Source organism: Arabidopsis thaliana (genome assembly GCF_000001735.4).
Source record: "Arabidopsis thaliana chromosome 1 sequence".
In the NCBI taxonomy this organism is placed as follows: Eukaryota; Viridiplantae; Streptophyta; class Magnoliopsida; order Brassicales; family Brassicaceae; genus Arabidopsis; species Arabidopsis thaliana.
Genome location: NC_003070.9, coordinates 27029098 through 27041895, shown reverse-complemented (window position 1 = coordinate 27041895; position 12798 = coordinate 27029098). Strand labels below are relative to the sequence as shown.

The following is a 12798-nucleotide window of genomic DNA, read 5'->3' as shown; positions in this document are numbered from 1 at the left end:
AATGCAAAATTTACAGTCACAAACTTATAAACAAATGAATATATTATCTCTATTAAATAAATAAGAATAAATAAATATATATATATATATATATATATATATATATATATATATATATATGAAAGTTTCATTGAAATCAATGAAAATATATATTCACGAAACCCAAGAGTCTTGTGGTTGTCTTTAGCAGCCGCATGCGTGACCAAGATCCACCACTAAATTGAAGTGGTATTGAGTCTATTGACTTCTACTAACCCACTTTTGTAATGTAATAAAATACTAAAAGTCTTCGCACATGTTGAAGAACCATAATTATGAACTATATGCATGTACACAACCCGAAACCCTAGTTGACAACTTAATATGTGCATTCTTCTCTTCCTTTTCCAATATGGTCTCTTTCAGTGACTGGAAACAAAACTTTAAATGATGCCAATGTAAATGGAGCTAGCAAGTAGCAAGCATGTTTAAAAATCAGAATAAAACATAAACTTGAGATGAAAAAATGCATATAATTGAAAGTCGAATGAATGATTTTTAAATGATTAATGATGTACTATTGTTTTGTACATTTTGAATGGCTAAAATGATTATTTATCTGTGCTAGTGTTCAAATATATGTATGAAAATAATTATTACATGTCGTCTTTCTGTTCAAAAATAGAGTAAGGCAATTCTCAAAATATCGCATTTAAGTATATGTTAGGCTAACGATTTTTTTTTCCTTAAAATGCTGACTGTTTAGCAATAAGATTACTACATAATGAAATCACAAATGGAAGTTCCTAATTACACCGCTCAAGTGATTTTCAATTTGAATTATTTTTAAAAAAAACTGTTTTATCTCTTAAATTTTTTAAAATCTCTCTAATCTAACCTTTAACTTCTTTATGATATGCTTCATTTATATGCAAAATCGAAAAGAAAAAAAAAGGGATAAGATTGTGGGATAGTAGAGTTATTTGAAGCAATATATTTTATAATATGTTATATTATCCTAATTTCTGGAAATAGTGATGCATCATGACATATATTAGGAAAAGTACGAGATAAAGAATTTTCGTACGTACTTTTTATACATCATGACATAGATCGTGAAATGATTTTTTTTCTAGTATAGATCAAAAGGTTTAAGAATTGTTTTCTTTTTAGGAATATGTTAGAACAACTAGCTACTTAAATTAAGAAGAAAATGGAGATGCAGAAAAACACTATATAAGAAACTGACTAATGAATTTTTCGAATTTGAAAAGTAAAAATGTGGATTCGAAAAGTTCCAAAGAAATCATGTAACACACAATACCATAATGGGATACAATTATTGGCTTCCATTTTAATTTTTGCTCATGTAAAAAAAATAAGAATATGTCATAGTCAAAAGTACCTAACTGCTCATCAGATTCTCTCCCAAGAGACCCAAACCCAAATAAGACTACGTACATTAATGTGAACATGTCTTGTGGCTGTTCTCTTCTTAGGCCATCCACCAAAAACTCCCTAAAATATTTGTCTCCTCTATGTTGATTGTTGAAATTGAAAGCTCTTCATACATCATTCTCCATATCACCCCTACCAAATTAAAATTGATATTTTGCATTTTACTCTCTCGTAGACAAATGACATTTCTTCTGTGTCTTTCAACCGTAAATCTTTTCAAAAAAATAGTTAGCAAATAAATATTTTCAGTAGACATATTTCTAAACTCTAGCATATACGTTCCCTCTCTACTTTTCAAATATGTGTCAACGATTCATCTCCCACATTTTTTCCCCCACTTTACTGTTTATTTTTTATATGCCTAATACTTCGACTGACAAAATAATAATGATAAGGAGAAATCTGAAACTAACTGTATGCATATTGTTACTTTGTGAATTTTTATTTTTAAAAACATATTTTCTATCAAATAAATAGGTAAACATTACTCTGGAGGTTTGACAAAAATAATTAAATAAACAATTACACTGGATATTTAAGGCCCATAATAAGATTAAACGGGCCACTCAAAACCACATTACATAACACATTATGCCTCTTCTGTGCTTTGTTTGGATTCGGTCCAACTCCATCTTCCCCGTTTTCAATAAGATTTATCAATAAAATGAAACTTAGCTATAATTGATTCGAAATTGTTTGGAAAATAGTTAAAATACTACAGTCAAACTGTATGTGTAATTTAACATTTTACCACAAAAAATAAATAAATATATATGTGTACATTGAAAATGTAATTCATCTGAAATTTAATTGCATGAATGAAAAAGAGTTTACAAATAGAAATGGAGAGTGGTATAGAATAATAGAATACACGTAGATTGTAGAAGTGTATTATAGGCTTATAGCCCATAATATTGATAAACTAATTAATGGGCCTGTATTATTTAATGGATACCATTAAGGCTCAGTATGATATATTAAACGGACTACGTAAAACACGCTACACCATCATCACATAATACAAATTATGCTATTTGTTTGGATTCGATCCAACTCCATCTTTCGCGTTGAAAAGGTAAATCGATGGAGAGAAGATAAAAGAATAAACACTTTTAAAATCAGATTTTTAACAACATGATTTATTCGAAAATAGTGTTGTTTGATTCGAAGTTGTTTGAAAAATATATATAGCCAAACTGTATCGTTTTTTTTGTAACACTTAAAAATATACTTGATATTGATAGTACCGAATTCCAAAGAGTTGCCCTGACGACTCGTTTGAATTTATTTATTTTCTTTTTTGTTTGACTCGTTTGATTATAACTTTTTATGTTCCCAACACTCGTTTGATTTTAACTATAAACGCATTTTAGATAGGGAGGTGTCAACGAGTACGAAGTTTGTATTTTTTTTGTTTTTTCTTAATCGAATTTATGCTTGATACTAACTCTTTAAAGTGTTCCAATAATCATGAAATATATTCTATTCCTTACCTAACTAGTTTGGCATTTACCTTTCTCATATAATGGAGCTGAATCCGATCGTTCAAATCCTATGGTATTATTTATAGGGTCACATTATTTTATTACGTTTTATTTCTTGGAAATTTTTAGTAACTCATATATATATATATATATATATATATATATATATAAAGATATTCTCCTGGTACCAGAATATATTAAAAATGTTTTTTAAGTATACCACCTATGTTCATATATGAACTGTTTAGTAGAGAACTATATATAAATATATCATAAACTCATAATATTCTCAAAATTAGAGGATGTATCTTAAAAGTTTAGCTTGAAAACAAATAAATGAAAGTTTATGTCCAAATGCTTTACTATGTTGAATATCTCATCTCGCACAAACTAAATCAATTTTTATATATAATTTTTTCGTTTGTAGAATATAATTGTATTTATGCTATATATTTGAAATCATTGAAATCCTCTATTTTTTTTCTTTGATCCACATTACAACAATATCAACCTTATCATCTTGTATATGAGTCTCGCGTAACATATTTGTTTGTCTATGGAATTTCAATCCGGAATAGAATTCATCGTGGTGGCTACTACACTAATTCATCATTGCTTTATATAACAAAAGAAGATTTTTAGCAAAAAAAAGTTATTTTTTGTTACAGATAAACAGTTTAGCTAATCTATCACAAATGAGGAATATTAGATTAGAGAATAAAATTGTACTAAAATATAGGAATCTACTTTCATAAAACGCATAGCTTTAAATAAAAAGAATGTGTTGTCTGCCATTTACTTAAATTAAATATATGCCTATTTCCTAAAGAATACTCGTTTATCGCATATTAGCCACACATAAACTATATAATTTAACCTTGTAAAAACTTTATGTGATTATGTAATACAATCTACATTACACTCACACGACCAATTTCAATTTCCCTTCTCCATCCCTATCCAAGATTCTTCTCTACACATAGTCAATCATTGTTTATTACACCTACAATATTTTATTTTAATTAAAAATTTGGTGAAAAAATCTATATGATTTTAGGATAGGAGCCAAAAACATTTTTAAAAATTATTTGATCGATTTTGAAGGATTATATTATTAACATGATATCAGTAAAATTGTGGAACTTTAGCCCCTTGGAATTGGCCACGAGGCAACACCAACCTCTTTGGTTATGACGTAGGAGACACTAACGACATAATTTATGTTGATTCGGAAGGCACATGCTTTGGTCGATTTGTTTAAATGATTCTATGTTTTGTGATCGACAAGCCGAAATATAAACAAATGCCTATAAAGCCAACAAAAAACATACTAGTGTTAGTGATGTTTTAAGAAATAGATTGATTGGTGTCGTATTATCGGACCAGTCACTATCTTATACTGGGTTTATGGGTAGCCGTACGTGCATTCTTTGCCTTTTAAGTCTTTATTAATCCAAAATAATTCTGTAATGGATTAACTTCTAATTTAGTTGGTGTTGATTTGTTATGAGTGATGATGACTTATGACTTATGAGGCATATTTTCAGCGTCGTATCGTATTGTTTAAAGGTTTTGTTCAAATTTTAAAACAAAACGAAATTTGAAGTTCTAATTCTCAATCATTCACATTCAAGCCTAGTTATTAAAATACTTACTTAGGAGAATCAATTTAATTCTACATAGTGATGGTCTCAATCATTCACATTCAACTGTGTTTTAGTTTTAGACATGTAATAAATTTGACGAATTCGTATTTTAGAATTGTCTGACGAAAAAAAGATTCCCCTCGTGACTAATAAAAATAATAAATTTTGTTTTGAAAACCAACATCTTGTAAAATGATTTTTTTTTTCTTCCGTATCCCAACTTGTAAAAAATTAATTTGATCTATCCCCAACACCTGATTTGTAATGTCCAACTTTTAACAGAACCACACTTATTTATTTTGTCAGGCGGCTGCGCACGTCCAACCTATCTCTTGCCTCCCACACGTGTCGGCTCTTACACATCTATTAAAACTCTCAGGGTCTTAGCTAGATTTCATGTTAATAGTCCAGTTCCCAATGGACTTCTGATAAGTGTGTTAATTACATACAAAGGCTTGAGTGTTTCATGCATTTGGTGCTGTCAGTAAAAGTTGCCATTGCCCCCATATATATAGGTAAATATATTTATCCAAAACAATAATTAATTTATAGTGGTTTAGTAGTTTAAGCCTTTAAGAAAATATCATGCGTTGGAAAAAATAAAGTTCAAAATCTTTTTATTGCAATTTAATTCATGATTAAAATGAAAAAGTTGAAAAAGTTAAATAAACATTCATCTCATTTTTTACCATTTGAGATAAAGGAGTTGAAAAAATGATTCAACCAATTCAACTTTAAAAACTGAAAAATTGAACAAATTCAACAATATTCAACTCATTCAACTACATTTTTGTAGAGGAACATGTTGAATAATACTCAACTCAATTTTTCCAACTTAATATTTTCCAACTATTCATCTTAAGACAACCATTTGCAGCCTTATAAAGAAAATGGAGAGAGTAATCTACAAAGTACAAAAAAAATAATCCACGATCCTTTTGCAATGAAAACCACGACTCTTCATCACTAGTTCACCATTAAACTAACAATGAATATGAACTCGAACACTATTTTTTAGGGTTATTATGTATGTTTTAAAATTCAAATTTACCGAAAAAAACATATTCAAAAGATTAACAAAACAAATATCTATAATGTTAGAAAAAAATGAATAACCAAATTGTAAATATTGAAGAAGATTGAATGGTATTGAATAGTGTTAGACTCTGTTTAGATAACTTTCGATAAAATAATTTTTCTTTAATTTGATAATTCAGTTCACCACAAAATGTTTAGAGGTTATGATTTTTGTTGCTGTGAGATATAGACATAATAATAACATATACATATGTATCTTCATTACTGATCGGATATCCAAACAAAAGGCAAGAAGTCGAAACTTAATCATTCCGTTCATAACTACGTACATATAATCAATAATCAATACAAATGTTAACGTCTCAAGAGATAACAAAATCATATGTGGCAACACCTAAATAAAATCAAATGTAAGTTCATTATCAATGTTTCTATATATATGCTTTCACAAATTTAAAATTGAAGCATCTAGAGAAAACTGATATCTTTTAATAAAAATTTCATATCCAAATAGACTTTTCTTTTATATAACTTTGAAACAATTAGAGTAATTGTGACAAAACAAATACTTAAATAAAGTGAAAACATAAGAAATTAAAAAATTTAGTTTAAAGATGCAAAAGACACAATAAACCGCTAAAAACCATTTTGAACGGTCAAATTTTGTCACTTTTTGCCGCTTTTTAAGATTGTAATTCTTATCTTTTGCATTTTGTTACCGTGATGAATGGTGACAGAAAACCGTTAAATTATTTTAATTTTTTGATATAATGACAATCAAAACTATATATTTTTAACTTTTTTGTATTAAACTACATACTCTTGCATAAAAAGTATTTAATAAATATATACACACTAACTAAATTTTTTTTGCAAAACAACTATAAAAAGTATTTTGATCTTATAATAAAAACTCTAAAGAATGATGACAGAAAAACAAAAACAAAAAACTCTAAAGAATATTAATAATTATAGAATTAAATACAAATATTTTTTTATTATATAAAAAACGATACTACTAAAACGTCTATTTATTTTGAATTAGTATTTAAAACCATATATTAACTCTTTCGCCTCTATTTAATGCAGCTTTCCTCCTTTCACTTTCAGGAGACAAACGAACAGATTTTTATTTTTTTGCGAATTTTACTTTCTTTCTTTTTTGCTCTTTCACTTTCCTTTCTAGCTCCCCTGTTTCACGTCTTCCCATCTCCTCCTCTGTTTCACTCGTAAAACTCCCAACTTTTCACCTCCCATGGCTTTCCTTCTTCTTTAAAATATCCAGAGCTTTCTAAAGCTCTGTTTTTGGCTAGCTTCCTCTAGCTCCGTTTATCAGCTCACTACTATTTGGTCGAATCTCAGAAAACTCAGTAAACTAAAAATCCACCATTTTCAATGGAAGACAAAATCCAGTCAGATGATTTCACTTCCCATAAAAACCCAACTCTTCCTCAAGTCATTGAAGAGCTAAAAGAGCTCTGGGCTATGGTTTTACCAATCACAGCAATGAACTGTCTTGTCTACGTGCGCGCCGTCGTGTCTGTTCTCTTCCTCGGCCGTCTCGGTAGCCTCGAGTTAGCCGGAGGAGCTCTCTCCATCGGATTCACCAACATCACAGGATACTCTGTTATGGTTGGACTCGCCTCGGGTCTCGAGCCAGTGTGTAGCCAAGCCTACGGTAGCAAAAACTGGGATCTCCTCACGCTCTCTCTTCACCGTATGGTCGTGATTCTCTTAATGGCCTCTCTGCCCATAAGCCTCCTTTGGATCAACCTTGGACCCATCATGCTTTTCATGGGTCAAAACCCGGAGATAACCGCTACAGCGGCTGAATATTGTCTCTACGCGCTTCCTGATCTTTTGACCAATACTCTCCTTCAGCCGTTACGTGTTTATCTAAGGTCGCAGCGAGTGACGAAACCGATGATGTGGTGTACGCTAGCAGCAGTGGCGTTCCATGTGCCATTGAATTATTGGCTTGTGATGGTGAAGCATTGGGGTGTTCCTGGTGTGGCTATTGCGTCTGTTGTGACGAATTTGATCATGGTTGTGCTTTTGGTTGGTTATGTTTGGGTTAGTGGGATGTTGCAGAAGAGAGTGAGTGGTGATGGTGATGGTGGGTCTACTACGATGGTGGCGGTGGTGGCTCAGTCGTCGTCTGTGATGGAGTTGGTTGGAGGGTTGGGACCGTTGATGAGAGTGGCGGTTCCGAGTTGTTTGGGGATATGTTTGGAATGGTGGTGGTATGAGATTGTGATTGTGATGGGTGGTTACTTGGAGAATCCTAAGCTTGCTGTGGCTGCCACTGGGATTTTGATTCAGACTACTAGTCTTATGTATACGGTTCCTATGGCTTTAGCTGGATGCGTCTCTGCTCGGGTATGTATCTTTATACTTTCTGTTATGTGAATGTAAATGGTCAAAATTATAGTTAAATTAAAGATGATTAAGTGGTCAAAATTTGAGTCAAAGCTACAAAGTTGATTTGAGTCATGATTAGACTAATGATTAGTGATTAAGTGGTGAAGATTTAAGTCTAGAAAACTATTTGACTAAGTTGATTTGGGTTTTGCATTTGAAGGTTCAAAATCATGAAACTTTTGAATATTAATTTCGTTTTTTTTAAAAATGAATTATGTGGTGTTTATGATTGATATTGGAAAGAGTGGAAGTAATTATATTAAATTAAAGACTAAAAAGACAAAAGTCTTGGAACTTGAAGGTACCAAAACATTTCAGTAGATGCAAGAATGTTTTATTCAAGAAAGATATGAACTTTTGTTCTTGTAATTGACATAAGTTCTTTTTTCTGTGTGTGTTTTTCGAGGACCTTATTATGTGTTTAGAAGGTTCTCTGTTTCCTAGTGATTAGTATTTTGTTCGAGAAAATTTTGAATTTTGTTCTTGTATCTAATTATGGATTTACTCAAGGGAAGTTCTTAGAAGGCTCTTTGTTTCCTAGTTGTTGTTTTTTTCTTTATAAGTTTCTTAACGCTTTTTCGAAAAGAAGAAAAGAGATGATAAAAAACGTGCAATGTAATGGGAAAATGTTACATCAACTTCCATTAATAGGTCACTCCGTGGTATGTGATTGGACGTTAACATACCTAAAAATAAAAATATATAAAAAAGTGGTTGAAAAGAGAGTAGTCAAGTGTGGTCTATTTTATTGTTGCCAATCTCATGATACTGTTCAACCTCATTGATGTCCTTATCTTTCCTTTACACGTGACAAAAGTTTGGCTTCAATAACTTTTTTAAGATTTGGTTTCATTGATTTTCTCAGGTTGGGAACGAGCTCGGTGCAGGTAGACCTTACAAGGCCAGACTAGCCGCGAACGTGGCTCTAGCTTGCGCGTTTGTAGTAGGAGCATTGAATGTGGCTTGGACGGTTATTCTAAAAGAGCGTTGGGCTGGACTATTCACTGGCTATGAGCCACTCAAGGTCTTGGTTGCTTCGGTTATGCCAATTGTCGGGCTATGCGAGCTAGGGAATTGTCCACAGACCACGGGCTGCGGGATTCTTAGAGGGACAGGTCGGCCTGCGGTTGGGGCACATGTGAATCTCGGGTCGTTTTATTTCGTTGGGACTCCCGTGGCAGTTGGACTAGCGTTTTGGTTGAAAATTGGGTTTAGTGGGTTGTGGTTTGGGTTGCTTTCAGCTCAAGCGGCTTGCGTGGTTTCGATATTGTATGCGGTTTTGGCGAGGACGGATTGGGAAGGGGAAGCCGTGAAGGCAATGAGACTGACGAGTTTGGAGATGAGGAAAGTTGGACAAGATGAAGAGTCTTCATTGTTATTGTTGGATGATGAGAAGTTGGGTGATGTTTTGTAATAAAATTGGATAATTGTGGGGTCAAAAACATGAGAGACGACTTATTCTTATTATTTGAAGGGTTATTTTAGTTTTTGTCTTCATTAGTGATGAGTGTTGACCTCGTTTGTTCAATGTTTTGTTTGTATCCGTTTCGTTTTTTTTTTAAGTGAATTTTTCTAATTGAAACAAATCTTGGAAGCTCAATCATTTTTAGTCCTTGAAAATAAGATTAAAAAATAGTTAAATTATCGGATTTGGCTTTTTGCTAGAAATGGTGAAAAAGAGGACTGTAATAAAAGCTTGTAAGAGAACTTTTTTGACTATATTATTAAGCCAAACACAATTGAGCGCATGCATATAGTCATTTATTCCACTTTCTAGTGTGGTTTTCATAATCAGCAAGTAATTTTTAGAAGATCTTATTTGTGTAAATTATGTTAAGTTGGGTCAAAAAAGATGATGAGGAAAGGGTACATTATTGTAGAGTACATTCTTTTTTTTTGCATTTAAAATCGCAATGATTTAAAGCCCGACATAGACACATATGTTCCCAAAAAACTTTAGGACATGCCTTTGCCAGATTTTCCCATACAAAGGACTCTTTTTTTGTCGGGCACTTCAAGTCTCAACTATGGAATTATAAAAATTTGTCTCACACGGACCTATCCGATTCATACCTTTATCTGTAATGACCGGTTTAGATATCCACTTGTTGTAAACCAAGTGTCATGAGCTACAAATTCAGATCAATCTTGGAACTAGGTGAATAACACAGTGACAAAGAATGGTAATATTTCAAAGGTTAGAATTTTAATTTGATATTATGTTCACTCTAAATAAAGAGAACTCTATCAGTTCTTCTACAAGTTCTTAACTTGTCCTTGTCACCAAGTCACGAATCTTGAAGATATCTCATTCTAATTTACTCTCATGTAGAAATCTCATTCTACATGATTTTTTTTTTAATTATAAACATTTTATATGAAAGAATGGAGTAGTAAATGAGAGTGAATTATATTGGGTTGTAACAAGAGTGGGGACTTCATTAAAAGCAAGGTCTCAAAGGGTCACGCTTGATAGCATGTAGGACTTGATGATGACGAGACATCTGAGATTTTGTTACTTCATTTTTAAAAAGTACCTTTCGAATAGGGTTTTATTATGGGACATTCTTGTGCCTATCAGTATTCCAAATTAGATAAAACAAAATAGTAACAAGATTCAAATTAATGAGAAAGGATCAAAGAATGTGAAAGCCTTTGAAAAGAGAGAGATGGATCATGTGAATCCAACACTGTTTCATTTAAAATCCCTTTCAATCTTTACTCTCACTCTCTTATATATCTCTTCACCACATTTTCTTTTGTTCAAAACCCTTTCTATGTATGAGAACCTAAGAATATTTCTAAAAATAATACCCTTCAATCTTTTCGGAATGAAATCGGTATCTTTAATCGCGATTCTTCTTCTCCATCTTTTTGTTAGTAGTGATACTTTCCAGTTGGATCTTTTTCACTGTAAGTATTATTTGGCTATTACATGGCTTATAAATAGAGACAATGAATGTGTTATATACATCTTGGTTGGTTCTTTTATTTGTTGTATTGTGATTTGCGAGGTTGTAGATAAGGCGAGCGGATCAAGCATACCTGACTGTTCGAATGCGTGTGGACCATGTAAACCATGCAAGCTTGTCGTGATCAGTTCTACGTGCTCCGCCTCCGAGGCTTGCCCTCTCGTCTACAAGTGCTTGTGTAAAGGCAAATACTATCACGTGCCTTCCCTCACCTAATCCTTCCTCATCTCACGTGAACACTTCTTCCTTAACGATTGCAATGATCGATCTGTTGTTGCTTTTCCAAAGTTTATTGACTACTCTCACTTTAGCGTGTGCTTGATTTGTAATACCACAATTCAATAAACGGCCAGGAAAATATTAGATTATTGGTTTGTAAAAGCATTCTTCTAAGCCAAATACAAAACTTTGAACACGAGGTACAAAAGAACAGTTGATGAACAAACTAATACTATTCCTAAGAGAAGAGTCAGATCTGATTTCAAAGCTCTGTCTCAATTTCGTTGAAGTTCCAGTCTCTGACAATGTCTCTTCTCACTGCACGGCTTCGTACTAACCGTGGTGAGGCTCCTTCACCTGCTTGGAAATTGGGTTGTGGGGTTACCTTTGATGACGATGCAGGGAAAGGGTTCGATCTTGCAGCTTGAATGAGTGATTTCCTTGTGAGGCAGCTTGCAATCACAGAGCATCTTCCCTCGTTGTCTGAGCTAGAAACAGAGTAGCTTCTAAATGAGTGGGATGGGCTCTCTACACTATGGCACACGAGGCATGCAAAACTCATTTTTTTGCCCCGGTGATTATCTTGTATGCGGGTTTTCAGTCACAAGCAAACTTTCTCTTTAGAAATCCTGCATTTTGACAAAATCCAAAGGTTTCAGCAACTGCGAGTGATGTCATTTCTGTGGAAAAAGAACTTAAAAGGAGCCTTCACAGGGGAGAAAAAACGAACAAGAACTAAGCTAAGCGCGTTCACCAAATCACTAAAGCAAATTCCTTTACTCACGAAATAGACCGCATAATAAGCAAAATCTGACCCGTTTCAGGTAGCTGACACTGGATCAATAAGATGATGAAAACTTTCTTCTTGAGGATAATTTTCACTAACCACTATACAAGTAGAAAAAGAAAACATGACAAAGTTCACTATGCGACCGATCGGAGTACCTGAAACAATCATGAGTGATATAGCTACTAAACCATCAATCAGAACCAGACTCATATGTTCAACATCTAGACAAAAAGCTTTATAGACTAGAGAAGGGATCATCACATTTCACTGAGAGAAGAATTTAACGCGAATAAATTATGATTCCCCCACAAAAACACCATCTCTAACTTAGCCTGGATTCTTAGTAATGACTGCTAGGGCTCAGAGTCTTGAGATACTACACTAAACTCTCGACATAGCGAAATTTGTATCCTCAACGCCAAATTTAAACCTAGATACACAATATTCCGCTAAAATGCATCAAATTGGTGACCAAATTCGTGCGATCAAAGGAAAGATCCCCCAAAAATTCAATTCCAATTGCGCGCTAGAGAGAGAGAGATATAAGTTGAGATCTGGAGAAGCTAAACTTACCTCTGGGTGATTCTCGATTTGAGTAGGGGTATTCGAAGAAGTGACGATGATTGCTTACTTTGATTTCGAATTCTCCATCATCATCATCACGAGGATCCAGAAGCCAAAGGCGAAAGACTCGCGTCTCGATTTGGGAGTTTATAGCTTAACTTTACTGCGCGTGCCAGACACGCGCCGACACTAGCTAGATTTCCCGCGAGCAACGATGACTCGGGACA

At 33.1% G+C, this 12798-nt stretch overlaps 3 protein-coding genes and 1 long non-coding RNA gene across 5 annotated transcripts; 3 read left to right on the top strand and 1 right to left on the bottom strand.

Annotated features, from left to right (window-relative positions):
* The first annotated feature begins 6713 nt into the window (after window positions 1–6713).
* AT1G71870 (MATE efflux family protein) lies at window positions 6714–9675 on the top strand. The gene is made up of 2 exons (NM_105845.2): window positions 6714–7984; window positions 8892–9675. The coding sequence occupies exons 1-2, from the start codon at window positions 7001–7003 to the stop codon at window positions 9438–9440; spliced, it is 1533 nt and encodes a 510-aa protein (NP_177332.1). The 5' UTR covers window positions 6714–7000; the 3' UTR covers window positions 9441–9675.
* Window positions 9676–10434: 759 nt separating this feature from the next.
* On the top strand, window positions 10435–11469 carry AT1G71866 (EPIDERMAL PATTERNING FACTOR-like protein; the record flags this gene model as incomplete). 2 transcript variants are annotated; one of them, NM_001334506.1, is made up of 2 exons in its annotated part: window positions 10435–10939; window positions 11048–11214. In NM_001334506.1, exons 1-2 carry the CDS (start codon window positions 10696–10698, stop codon window positions 11212–11214), a joined length of 411 nt encoding a protein of 136 aa, NP_001322471.1. In that variant the 5' UTR covers window positions 10435–10695. The 2 variants fall into 2 exon arrangements, with proteins under 2 accessions (NP_001322471.1, NP_001185375.1); NM_001198446.1 differs by having other exon boundaries at window positions 10435–11469.
* Window positions 11336–12780, bottom strand: AT1G71865 (PyrD). The gene is made up of 2 exons (NM_179546.3): window positions 12581–12780; window positions 11336–11846 (listed from the first exon to the last, which is right to left on the bottom strand). Exon 2 carries the CDS (start codon window positions 11777–11779, stop codon window positions 11480–11482), a length of 300 nt encoding a protein of 99 aa, NP_849877.1. The 5' UTR covers window positions 11780–11846; window positions 12581–12780; the 3' UTR covers window positions 11336–11479.
* On the top strand, window positions 12247–12500 carry AT1G09267. Its single transcript, NR_139593.1, has one exon. It is a non-coding gene; the product is annotated as an other RNA (long non-coding RNA).
* Window positions 12781–12798: the final 18 nt, after the last annotated feature.